Source organism: Acinonyx jubatus, chromosome E4 (assembly GCF_027475565.1).
Source record: "Acinonyx jubatus isolate Ajub_Pintada_27869175 chromosome E4, VMU_Ajub_asm_v1.0, whole genome shotgun sequence".
NCBI lineage: Eukaryota > Metazoa > Chordata > Mammalia > Carnivora > Felidae > Acinonyx > Acinonyx jubatus.
The window spans coordinates 33,722,149-33,734,791 of record NC_069395.1 but is presented as its reverse complement, the minus strand read 5'-3'; the positions used below and the strand labels follow the sequence as shown (position 1 = coordinate 33,734,791).

General features: G+C 38.1%; 1 protein-coding gene across 1 annotated transcript in view; it reads right to left on the bottom strand.

Moving 5' to 3' along the window:
• Nucleotides 1–1,026: 1,026 nt before the first annotated feature.
• Nucleotides 1,027–12,643, bottom strand: part of LOC106981799 (membrane cofactor protein) — a 35,057-nt gene continuing 23,440 nt past the window's right edge. The window contains exons 9-12 of the mRNA XM_015079967.3: nucleotides 9,465–9,512; nucleotides 7,953–7,988; nucleotides 7,378–7,438; nucleotides 1,027–1,271 (exon numbers count right to left, since the gene is read on the bottom strand). Of these exons, the coding sequence (XP_014935453.1) occupies nucleotides 1,199–1,271; nucleotides 7,378–7,438; nucleotides 7,953–7,988; nucleotides 9,465–9,512 (218 nt within the window). The 3' untranslated portion in view covers nucleotides 1,027–1,198. The remainder of the gene's footprint in view (nucleotides 1,272–7,377; nucleotides 7,439–7,952; nucleotides 7,989–9,464; nucleotides 9,513–12,643) is intronic.

The window sequence follows — 12,643 nt, the reverse complement described above, 5'->3', positions numbered from 1 at the left end:
ATACACATATTTGAAAGACTTTTTACACTGAACAATATGTAAAACATGTTTTAGAGTTGTTGAGAGAATGAATCTTAAGACTTCTCATTAATCTTTTTACAAAAAAGATTTGTCACTTTCTTTACAAATGAAATGTAATTTATTTTGCACTACAGTTGTCTAAAGTTGGAAATTTCATTTTAAAAAATAATTTCCGCACCTAAATACCGGGGATATTGTATTGAGTTGCCCTATAAATGCACATGTTATTTTAAGGAGAAACAGGCCAGATGTTCATACCCAAATGCATATATGGTTCAAAGAAGCATCGAAAGATGGTGAGTACGTTCAGAGCACATTAAAACGCTAGCACGATGGCTTAATTAACAGTTGCATTCGTGGAAGTGGGGGAAAAAACCCTAGGGAAGTTTTTATACCTCCTTTCTTTCCCCCTTTCTGGTTTTATTAACTGACACGTAACATTGTGTATAAGGTGTAGAGCATAATTTGAGAATGTATATACTACGAAATGATTACCACAATGAACTTAGTTCACATCCATTACTTCAATTATAAAAGTGTTTGTCTTCTGCTCAGCAACTCTCCAAAAATACAATATACTGCTGACAGCAGACTGAACGATAATTACAGCCCAGCACTCGTTAGTCTTAGAACTGGAAGTGTGTCCCTTTTGACCACCTTCAGCCAAATCTGCCCCCACCCCCCAGCAACCACCAATCTGATTTGTTTCTAGGGTTTTTTTGTTTTTGTTTTGGGTTTTTTTTTTTTTTTTTTAGATTCTACAAATGAGATCATACGGTATTTTGTCTTTGTTCGACCTTATTTCACTTAGCAAAATGCCTCAAGGTCCATTCATTTTGTGGCCAACAGCAAGATTTCCTTCCTTTTTATGGCTGGACAGTATGCCACTGTATTTGGATCCCATGTTTTCTTTTAACGATTCATCTGTCCAGGGGCACTTAGGTTGGCATCCGTGTGGTGGCCGTTGTAAATAACGCTGCAGAGAACAGAGAGCTGCGGTGTTTCTGTTTGTTTGTTTCCTTTGGATATATGCCAGCAAGTGGAACTGCTAAATCATTCGTTGGTTTGGTTTTTAGTTTTTTGAGGAAGGCGTGTATGTTCTCCATAGAGGCTGTATGAATTTACCATCGATGTCACCATTCTAAGAGAATCAGAAGATGCACTGTGTGGGAACCGTTTACTGCGTGGACTCTGCTGGCGAAGCAGATTTATCCTGGTAAGTGCTGTATGAGGCGCTAACTTCTGTTTTCCTAGAAGGCGAGGTAAAAAAAAGACAGTATCAGAGAGCAACATAAAATCAATTCCAAAGCCTATGTAGAAAATCCACAGTTCAAACAAAAAACTGCGGGGGTGCCAGGACTGGGAAATAAATGGTTTTTTAGAAACGATTTGAAATGTGCAGCTACTGCCAGTCTAGAAACCCTTCTATCCCTGTATTACATTTTTGATTCTCTTTGAAACAACAGAACAGTGTGATACGAAGTACTTTGTAAATATTTTCCCATTTAAGTTAAAATGAGGGCTAGTGGAGAGAAACACTTATTTTCCTAATACCAGCATTTTAAATCTGGCTCTGAAATGAAATGTTTAAAGGGAGAATGATTCCACCAGTGCTCAAGTTCAATCATGCCCCATTTAGCCCTCACCGTCAAGGAAGCCATGCGTTTTGGTAAGAGATTCTCCTAAATAACTGAAATTTACATCACAATTTTATGGTGGCAGTAGACATCTAAAATCGATTATTCTAGTCCAGTGCCATCCAAAGAAATACGCTATGAGACACACAGGTAATTTTACATTTTCTAGACGCCGCATTAAAAAAGTAAAAGAAGCAAGCAAAATTAATTTTAATGTATTTTGCTTAACCGAACATGCATGTTATTTTACATTTAATGTGTATGAGTCTTTAGAGTCCGGCGTGTGTTTTATAAGCACAACTTACGCAGGACCAGCCACGTTCAAGTCCACAGTAGCCACATGGGACTACGGATGATGGAACTGGAAAACACAGATGTAGTCCCTGCCTCAGTAAATGGACTAGAACGGGCAGACGGAAACTAACGGTGGCCAGTCAGCTGTTCACCGGTGCGTGCGCCCCAGCCAACACTTCAGGGACGCTCGATGCTACCCAACACAACAGCTAACCATGGCGGCTTTGGATCCCCTCCTGTTTCTCCTTGTGAGGGAGGCCGTCCTGGGAGCCACCACCGTCCCCAAACTACACTCGTCATAGAGCCACCTCCTGAGGGCGACGGGGAGCGTCTGTCGATTGTGGGTCAGGACTGTCACTGAATTCTCCACGACTGCTCTCGTTTTCTAGTTTTTTGGAGTCAAAACTCCTTTTGTTTGTGTGGGAGTGGCATATCCTCTTCTGATGGAATTTTAAACAGAATCCGATGCGGGAGCAAGATCAAAAAGACTCTCCTACATTGTAAGACACATTGATTTGGCGTAACAACGAAGCTATTTCAAGACGGTGAAAATCTAAAACTGGATTACTAATCACAGAAAGTTCACGTTATCTTCAGCATCCATTAGATGACCTTCAGGTGTTCACAGACACCGTAAAGCTCACGACAGACTGAAATCTCCCTTCCTGGTTGGCTTTAGCCTCAGAGGAATTCTGGGACCAGGAAGATACACTGGGCTGGGTAGGCCTCGACTGCCAGTTCTAGTGGCTATGTTTTGTCTTGCCCTTTGCTGCTGTGACCCAAGACACCACTCTGCTTTTACCAAGAAACTGCCCTTCCTGTTGGCTTTGACAGAGTCTGCTCCCAAACTCAAGACCGTAAGGGAGAGGAGCACCTCACATTGTGAGCGGGTGGGATACGTATCTGCTCTCTTCCTGGCTATGCAGACACACATTGTGGCACAAATAGAGGAACACTTCATTTCACTCAGACACAGGGCAGTGGGGCTCGAAGGGTCTCAGGCAACGCAATTCATAATTTTCCAAAATCTAGGATTTTTTGTTGTTGGTTTCTCTCTCCTATGCTAAAAATATTCTGGTAAAGGAAAACATAAATGTCTTTACAGAATTAACACTTATAAGTTGAAATTGTGGGGTGCCTGGGTGGCTCAGTTGGTTAAACGTCCAAATTTGGCTCAGGTTATGATTTCACTGCTCGTGAGTTTGAGCCCCACATCAGGCTCTGCGCTAACAGCTCAGAGCCTGGAGCCTGCTTCAGATTCTGGGTCTCTCTGTCTCTCTGCCCCTCCCCCGCTCACGTTCTAGCTCTCTCTCTCAAAAATAAATTAAAAAACATTAAAAAAAATTGAATGCATTTACAAGCTTAAGTAAAATGTATTTAAGTTTCTGAAAGGAGTATTTTTTTCTCCCTACACTTAAAAATAATAAGATTCTAGGATAATTTCCCACTGGGCTAAAAAAATTTCTGCATTTTGGATTCACAGCTACTATGAAGTCAAGGAAGCTAGATAGTCTAATAAAAGGACAATGGGGACATTACTCAGTTGGAGCCTACATCAAAGTAAAAGTCTGCCAGTATGTATTTTTTTGTTTTTACTTTTAAAACAGGAGTGGCATAAAAACCAATAATTTAGCAAAGGGAACAGGAATCTAAGTGTTCCCCCTGATGTTTACTAAAGCCAACATATCTTAGTTCAAGGTACTGATATCTAAATAGTCATTGGATATTTTCTATTCTAGAAAGGGTATCTCTGAAAAGAAACATACAGAAGCAGGTACCTTTTAATGATAAAAGCAAACCTTTCTCTCATCTCTTCTTCTCAGAGAGAATTTAATTTTACTTCTCTGTGGCTCTCACCAGTTTGGTATGTGCTGAACAGAGGAAGGGAAAATGCTGAATAAAATAGTCACAACAAACCAAAAGGAAGCAGAATGGCACAACAGGTGGGATAAAATGAATGACAAAGAGAATGGAAGTAGGGCTGACAATTAGAGTCACAAATTACGACTTTTCTGATTCTCCTTTAGGAATATGAAACAGGAATTAGGTGCAGGGAGCTACTCTAATGTTGACATCTTACAGATCGTCTGGCAGATGAACTGATTCGGAATTTCTGTGCAATCTGTTTACCTCTAAAACCAATTAGCCTGATACGAGTAATGTAAACTCTCTCTCCTAGCATAAGACTGTGTGAGGACAAACGGCCCTTGTCTCTCACATCTTAGATTTAGAGGGAATACACAGAGCATATATTAAATATTATCTTAGCAATCAATTTTAGGACAAGCCAGACATTTTCAGATGCATCCTGACTTTTGCATCGAGTACAGTTTCTTCCTGCGGCACATCTGTTTTCACCCCGCAGAAAGACCTCTGTAAAACTTACTACATGACATCCCATTTTCCTGGGATGGATCTAAAGTTTGCTCTCAACTAACTACACCATCCTTTGTTATTTATACAATTTTTTGAAGTTTACAGCTCCAGAATTCGAGAGCCAAGTAGACAATGTTCAAGTTAATTTGATCTTTTGGGTTTTTCCCCCCATGTCACTATACTCCCCACCACCTGATCTGGCCACTCTATGTAGTACATCCCAAAACGTTGTGTAACATTCTCTTAAGCACAGACAGCTTAAGAATTGCAAATTTTTAAAAAATGTAAAAAAAAGTTACAAAGTTAGTGGGTCAGTCATTATTAATATGACATTAAAAACAGGTTTAAGTTATACCAAATAATAAATATCCTTAACGGAAATAAAGGAGAAACGATTTAGCCACAGGTGATAAAATACATAAGTATGTATGTGAGTCGAATGGACTTAAGCCAACTCTCACTTATCCAGGGATGATTTAGCCAGACAAAAGAAAACCATGCATTTATGAAACATGTGCATGAAAACACTGATGTCAACAAATGGCATGTTTTCTAGAACCACACAGTCATGACAAGCAAAACAGAACTCGAGCAATAGCAAGACACAGGGCAAGGGCTGCGGATTCCAAGACTAGAGACGGGAGCAAATTAGTTAAAGGAAACTGGCAGGAGAAGGTGCATTTCCGAGGCTCTGGGATCCCATCCTATTCCCAGCTGAGACTATGCAACCCTAGCAGAACACTCCAACCGGGGGCCACTTTTCATCACATAATTTAGGGATCTGTCCATCGATCTGAAAAATGACTACTTACACTATTTGTGTACTTTGGGATGGAGGCTGCAGGAGGGTAATGGTGTTCCCAGGTCATCATAAATACAAGTTTACATCAAAATCCGTTTTGTGCCAAGTTTTAGCAGCCATTTGGGACTATCTGTGCCTAGTGCCCTGCTTCCAGAGTTCTTACGGGCCTAGAAATAGAGAAGGAACTGCCTACGTTTTATAGTCTTGTAAGGAAGTTTCTAAGGCGACAACGCTCCGTTTCAGGGGAACAGATGAAGGACATTAAACAGTGCAAAGGACATAATAGAAATCTTTTCTTTCTTTTCTTTCTTTCTCTTTCTTTTTTCTTTTCTTTTCTTTCTTTCTTTCTTTCTTTCTTCTTTCTTTCTTTCTTCCTTTCTTTCTTTCTTTCTTAAAGAAAAGCAACATAAAGCCAAACTTTAGCCCACGCACTTTTTAAAAACCTACACATAGATGTGGTACCTTTTGAAAATTCAATTATCTTAAACAGGAGGAAATTTCACCTTTATGTTTGATGGCATTTCTTCCAATTTCAAGACTATGGGTGCATCACTAATAACCTACACTTGGTAACTCAGAGTGTCGCCCCGGCTGGCAGCAACATTGCCGGGGGCTCATTAGACATCGAATCTCAGATCACTAATGTCACTGAATCTTTCATCTGGGGTACAATGCTCAGACAATTGTTCAACTTTAAAAAATCCATTAATGGTGGCTAGAGAGAGTATCATTAATACTTGTTAAGGAATCTATACGTATTTTGATTCAGTGTCACTGTAAATAGTAAAGTAAGTAAAATAAGGAGCAGAGAGCTATTTTAGGGTTTTTGTTGTTGTTGTTTTTAAATATTTATTTTGAGAGCATGAGGGAGCCGGGGAGGGGTAGAGAGAGGAAGGGAGGGAGAGAGAGAATCCCAAACAGGCTCCGTGCTTAGCTTGGAGCCTGACCTGGAGCTTGTGAGATCATGACCTGAGCCGAAATCAAGAGTGGGAGGCTTAATACTGAGCCACCCACATGCCCCCAGAGGGCTATTTTGATTTGTTATTGTGAGAAGCTATTTCTATACAAACATTTTGGACTGGCAAAAATATTCCACGACAGTATTTCCTACTCAGAGTGCTGTGTATGTACAATTTTAAAAATATACTGCTGATTGAGAAATCAAATATGCATATCATATGTTCTACAAATATTAGACTGAAGATTCAAGTGAAGGCACTGCGGTACTTTGTTTTAAAAGTTGAGCTCTTTATGCGTAAAGAATGTTCTTTTATTACATATTCCAAACCAGATGATTAATATAAAGGGAAACTATATCAAAAAACTATGAATACCAAAAGTCTTAAAATTATTAGTTTGATTTCAAAGGTATTTTCAAAGCAACAGGGAAAAAAATAAATCACTAAAGTTTAAAAATTTCAAAGCACCTAATTTGGTCTATGCTCCAGGATTTATTCCAAGTCTTTCATAAATTGTAAATTATTTCATTAAGACTTGTTTGATGTTTAAACATCCTATTCTGCTCAGAAGATATATACTTGTATTTTTTTTTCTATTTTAAGATCCCCTGCTTTTCATTTTTACAGATTAAAACACAGATAAAGTTAAATAAGAAGGTGCTTTGTAAATCTTACCCCTTAGTAATGTTAAGTTTATCCCCAACAGTTTTACTGCAACCTAGTAAATTGAGAGAACATAAGAGGGAAATCAAACACTGCTGCTTTTCACTCCCCGGTTTAACAAGTGTAAATAACAGCTCTAAAGGAAAAGAAATCAAACTGGGTATTCGAAAGAGACACCTGCACAGCTTCTTACAATTCCCTAACTTACCCGGACAAATGGAAACTTTCACATAAAAACTCCACTGAATACAACTGTCCGAGTCTCCACAGTGAACTGTTCTAAGTTTCATCTTGGCCCCTGGTCCAATTTAGGAAATAGGGGAAAGCTGGGTGGGGAAGGCCCCGTAACGCTCCGTGATTTGCTATCGAACTTAAACCTCAAGTCCCACCCCACAGAAATTTTTCGTGAAGTCCTAACAGATGAAGCAAGTCTGCGCAGGTCGCTCTGGCCGCCGGGACAGGAAAAGCAGCCTAAAATATTGTTAGTAAACAGATGCGACTGGCAGGGCACACTGATGCGGACTCAGCTTAGGGAAAGATGGCATAGGCACAGGTGCAAATGCTGCACGCACGTAGGTGAGGAGTGAGAAGGACCGGAAGTTAGAAGAAATGTCCTTTAATTTACCCTTTCTTCTTGTGTCGATAAAATATGACCAGGATGCAGCAAAGGAATACAATGCCAGCAACTACAAGAAACCAGAAACAAATGACATGTAACTCTGAGAACTAATTGCCAAGATTCAAAATGTAGCAGCAGAAATAAGTAACTGTTGGTTACATTTCAGTGGTCAGAAAATGCTACTTCATTTAAGCACATATATATTCATATTCCGTCTAGACTCTTCACTATCAGAAGTTCGTGAACAGTCCACAGTAAGTCAGGGAAGAATCCTTGCTTAGTTTACAAAAGTACCCAAAGCATATTTGGGACGCAGAGTCATGACTAATCATCCTGAAAACACATGGAGTATTTAGGTTTGTTACTAAGTGGACAAGTGGAATATAAAAGAATATACATTCACCAACAAAACATAGTGTATTATATACAAAGTCAGACCGTTCTAGACTGGTGTACTTCACTTCAAGCTATAAAAACTATAGAAATTGGAAAGTTAAATTAAAAATAACTGCATACATTAAAAAATGCACTTGCTCACAGTGTTATTTTTATTTAAGTAACATCAAGTTTGGGCTACTTACGAACAACAATGACAATCAGAGCAATGATTCCTTTGCCTGAGAAAAAAACGAGAACAGTTTGAAGATAATTGAGCACACAAGGGTCCCAGAGAGTAGTCGCATTTAATCTTGCTCAGATTATACACTACAGCAAAGAAAGAGTTCCTCAGTCTAGTTTTAGCACGACTGCTACTGTGTCCATATCATTCCGAGCACAGAGCCTTGGACTCTGATCCCACATCCAGGGTCCACCTTGTAAGACTCTTCAGAGGAACCTCACTTTTCATTGTTTTGTGCTGTCGTTGCCATATCAGGTTATTTAGTAAAGCTTACTAGGACAACTAAGAATTCAGTAGATCAGGGGGAAATTGCTTTAAAACGTATTACCCCATTATAGTTGGTTTACTTGAATCAGTATTCATCCTATCATTTATGATTTTGTGAGGAATTTGTATTTTTTCCACCAAAATGGGCTCTGTGGACTGGGTCATAAATAAATCTCTACTCATCTATCACAAACAAGGATGTTAGTTTCAGAATCTTCAAAATAATATTTTATCATCAACCCCTCCTGATCCTCTACCCCCTAAAAAAATAAGACATAATCCTAATTACCAAGGAGATTCTATATATGTAAATGAAACACCAGGGCACATAGATGAAAATAATGTATAGAGACTTAAACATGCATTTTTGACTACCCAGAGAGCAATAAATCATACTACAAAATCTTAATTCTTAGAAATGATGTCAGGAGTACCTTGGCTTCTAAACTGCCATTACTTATATTAAAGTTCTGGAAGTCAGAGCATAAAATGTCATGTTTATGTCTGTTCTTTTCATTTCATAAAATATTAGGAAGCCATCTTAGGATGGCACTGGTTTTACTGGTACAATGACGGTCTGACTACAGTGTTCAGAGGGAAAATATAACAAGCCTAAAGAGTTATAAAAAGGTTAGCCTTACTTACTAGTCTAATAAAAGTAATAGGCATTTCTCATTTACTTATCAAGAAACCTTTATATTTCCATTTAACTGTCACAACTATAGCTTTTTCTTCATTTTCTTTAACATACATTGTGCGAACCATGCGAGCCTATGTAAAGTTTGCCATACCAGCCTGTAACAGAAAAAAACTAACCCAACCTGTAGTATTTTAAGGCTTATGTATACAAGGTACAAGTAGAAAGAAACTTTATCTCCAAATTGCCACAAAAAAATAACACTACCCCATGAACAGCAAGTTATGTTGTATGTATTTTAACCTATATATAATCATAGTATTTAAGAAAGTGACCTCACCCTACTAGGAATCCTATTTGGGGACAGCTCTTAAAAACTATACTGTATACATGTATCTACATACACTGCTTACATCTGTCATCGTATCTGCACTATCAAAATAACTCCAAATGTGACATATTACCAATTTGTGACATGCTCTTTCTTATCTACACATAACTGAAATATGATATTTACACGTAGAACTCTAGGGTCTCATAATACAAAGCAATCAACAACCAAAATAGTACCTAAAGTATTAACGTCTTCAGGTGGTGGTGCAGTGGTAGTGGGAGATCCTAGGGGGGGAAAAATGGAAATAAGTTAAAAAGAAAAAAAAAAAAATAATAAAGCTTAAAGGCCTCCAAATTTAGAGGTTTTGATTTCTCGCTTTTGTATAAAAACCCTTGTAATTTCATTTTCCTTATATAAACTATGTTAAATGTTTCCCATTAAAAGTAGTATCATAATATATCATAAATTTGTATACTATTAGTATTCTTCCTATTCAGTAACATTTCCTGTGATAATATTCTATGGTATAACAAGCAACTGCATCATAGTTAGCCTATGGATTCAATGTGAGTCTACTTAAAAGTAAAAATCTGGGGGGCTTAATAAACTATTTAGATGTTGATCTCCAATAGAAGGAGACACCATTGTGATAAAGGCCATTTATGAAAACGCCATCATTAGCATATTCAAAAACTGAAAAGTTTTCCCCTTAAGATCAGGAATAAGACAAGATGCTTGTGTTTTCCACTTACTATTTAACATAATATTAGAAGTTCTAGTCAGAGCAATTAGGCAAGAAAAAGAAATAAAAAGCATCCAAATTGGGAAGGAAGAACTAAAATAATCTCTATTCCACATGATGTGACCTTTACACAGAAAAGTCTTAAGGATCTCTCTCTCTCTCTCTCTCTCTCTCTCTCTCTCTCTCACACACACACACACACACACACACCTATTAGAGTAAATGAATTCAGCAAAGTTGCAGGGCACAAAACCAACACACAAAAATCAGTTGTATTTCTATACACTAACAATGAACAATCCAAAAAGGAAATTAAGAAAATCCCATTTACAATAGCATCAAAAAAGAACAAAATGCTCAGGAATAAAACAAGAAGACGAAAAACTCATACACTGAAAATTACAAAACGTTGCTGAAACAAACTGAAGATATAAATAAATGGAAAGACATCCCGTGTTCATGAATTAGAAGACTACTATTAAAATGTTCATACTACACAAAGCAATCTACAGATTAAATGCAACCCCTATCACCATCTTGAATATGCATTTTGCAGAAACAGAAAAAACTAACCTATAATTCATATGGCATCTCAAGGGACTAAGAATAGCCAAGATAATCTTTTTTTTTTTTTTTAATGTTTATTTTTGAGACAGAGAGAGCACAAGCAGGGGATGGACAGAGAGAGAAGGGGATAGAGGATTCGAAGTGGGCTCCACGCTGTCAGCACAGAGCCCGATGTGGGGCTCAAACTCACGAACCTTGAGATCATGACCTGAGCTGAAGTCAGAGGTTTAACCGACTTCACCCAGGTGCCCCCAAGATAATCTTGAAAAGAAAAGAGCAAAGTTGAGAGGACTCACGCTTCCTGATTTTAAAATTTACTACAAAGCTACCATAATCAAGCAGAGTGGTATTGACATAAAGACAGACACAAGACTAATGGAATAGAATAGAAAGCCCAGGAATAAACCCTTATGTCTGTGGTCAAATGATTGCCCACAAAGGTGCTAGGAATATTTAATGGAGAAAGGGCAAAATTTTCAACAAATGGTTCTTAGAAAACTGGATATCCAAACACAAAAGAATGAAGTTGGACCCTCACTTTATACTACACACAAAAATTAATTCAAAACTCACATAAAACTAAAATAGGGCTACAAGTGTAACACTTTTCAAAGAAAACATATAGAACAAGCTTTTGCGATGCTGGATCTGGCAATGATTGCTTGGATGTGATACCAAAAGCACAGGCAACAAAAGAAAAAAAGAGGTAAGTTAGGTTTCATGAAAATGTAAGACTTCTGTCCATCTGTGGACACTGTCAAGAGTGAAAAGGCAATCCACAGAATGAGAGAAAACATCTGCAAATCATACACCTGATAAGACCTCCATACACAAAATACATAATGAACTCCTAAAACTCAGTAACAAAAAACAAGCCAATTAAGAAATGGGCAAAGGGTGATGGGCATTGAGGAGGACACCTGTTGGGATGAGCACTGGGTGTTGTATGGAAACCAATTTGACAATAAATTATATTTAATAAGAAAAAATGGGCCAAGACTTTGAAAAGACATTCCTCCAAAGATCTGCAAAAGACCAAGAAACATATAAAAAGATGATGAATCACGAATCATTAGGGAATTCAATACAAGCCACAAGGAGCTGCCACTTCGCATGTGCTAGGATGGCTGTTCTCAAAACCCGGGAGAGAACAAGTGGTGCCAAAGAGGTGGAGAAACTGGAATATCTGTGCATCACTGATGGGAATGTATCATGGTGCAGCCACTGGGGACGACAGCAGGACCGCTCCTCAAAACAGTAGACACAGAACTAGCACGTGACCCAGCAATTGTACTCCTAGGTATATGAGCCACCAGAAGTGCAAAGAAGGGCCTCAGACAGTTAGGTGCTAATATTCAGAGAAACATTATCCAGAATAGCCAAAAGGCAGAAACAATCCAAGCACCGATCAACAGATGAGTGGATAAACAAATGTGGTACACAATACAACGGAATAGGATTCGGCCAGAAAAAGAAGTAAGTTCTGATCCATGCTACCCCCCAAACCAAGAGCACACTGTATACACTGTATGTTCACCAACTTGACAATAGATTATATTAAAAAAATAAATAAATAAAACATTATGCTAAGTGAAATAAGCCAGAATACACTGGCTAACTGAAATAAGCTAGAAATGACTCCAGTTCTATGAGGTATTTGCAATAGTGAAATCCGTAAAGACAGAAACTAGAATAGTGGTTACCAGGGCTAAAGGGGGGTGGGGGGCAGAAGGGATGGAGAGTTATTGTTTAATGGGTATAAAGATTCAGTTTGAGATGATGATGAAAACGTTTTGGAGACACAGATAGCAGTGATGGTTGCAAATAATGCGGATACATGTAATGCCACTGAAATGTACATTTAAAATGGCTAAAATGGTAATAAAAGTTTATCTAGAAAAACTAACATACAGAATGGTCTAAACATTCCTGAAAATGAAGTTTTCTGCCAGATACTAAAACATATCATACTCCCATAGTAAAAAAAATGATTTGGTGCTGGCATGGGAGTGTATAAAGTTCAAGGGCACAGAAGGATGTGTAGGATACCCATGAATTTAATATATAATAAAAATTGGCACTTGAAAAGAGTTGGAGAGAAAACAA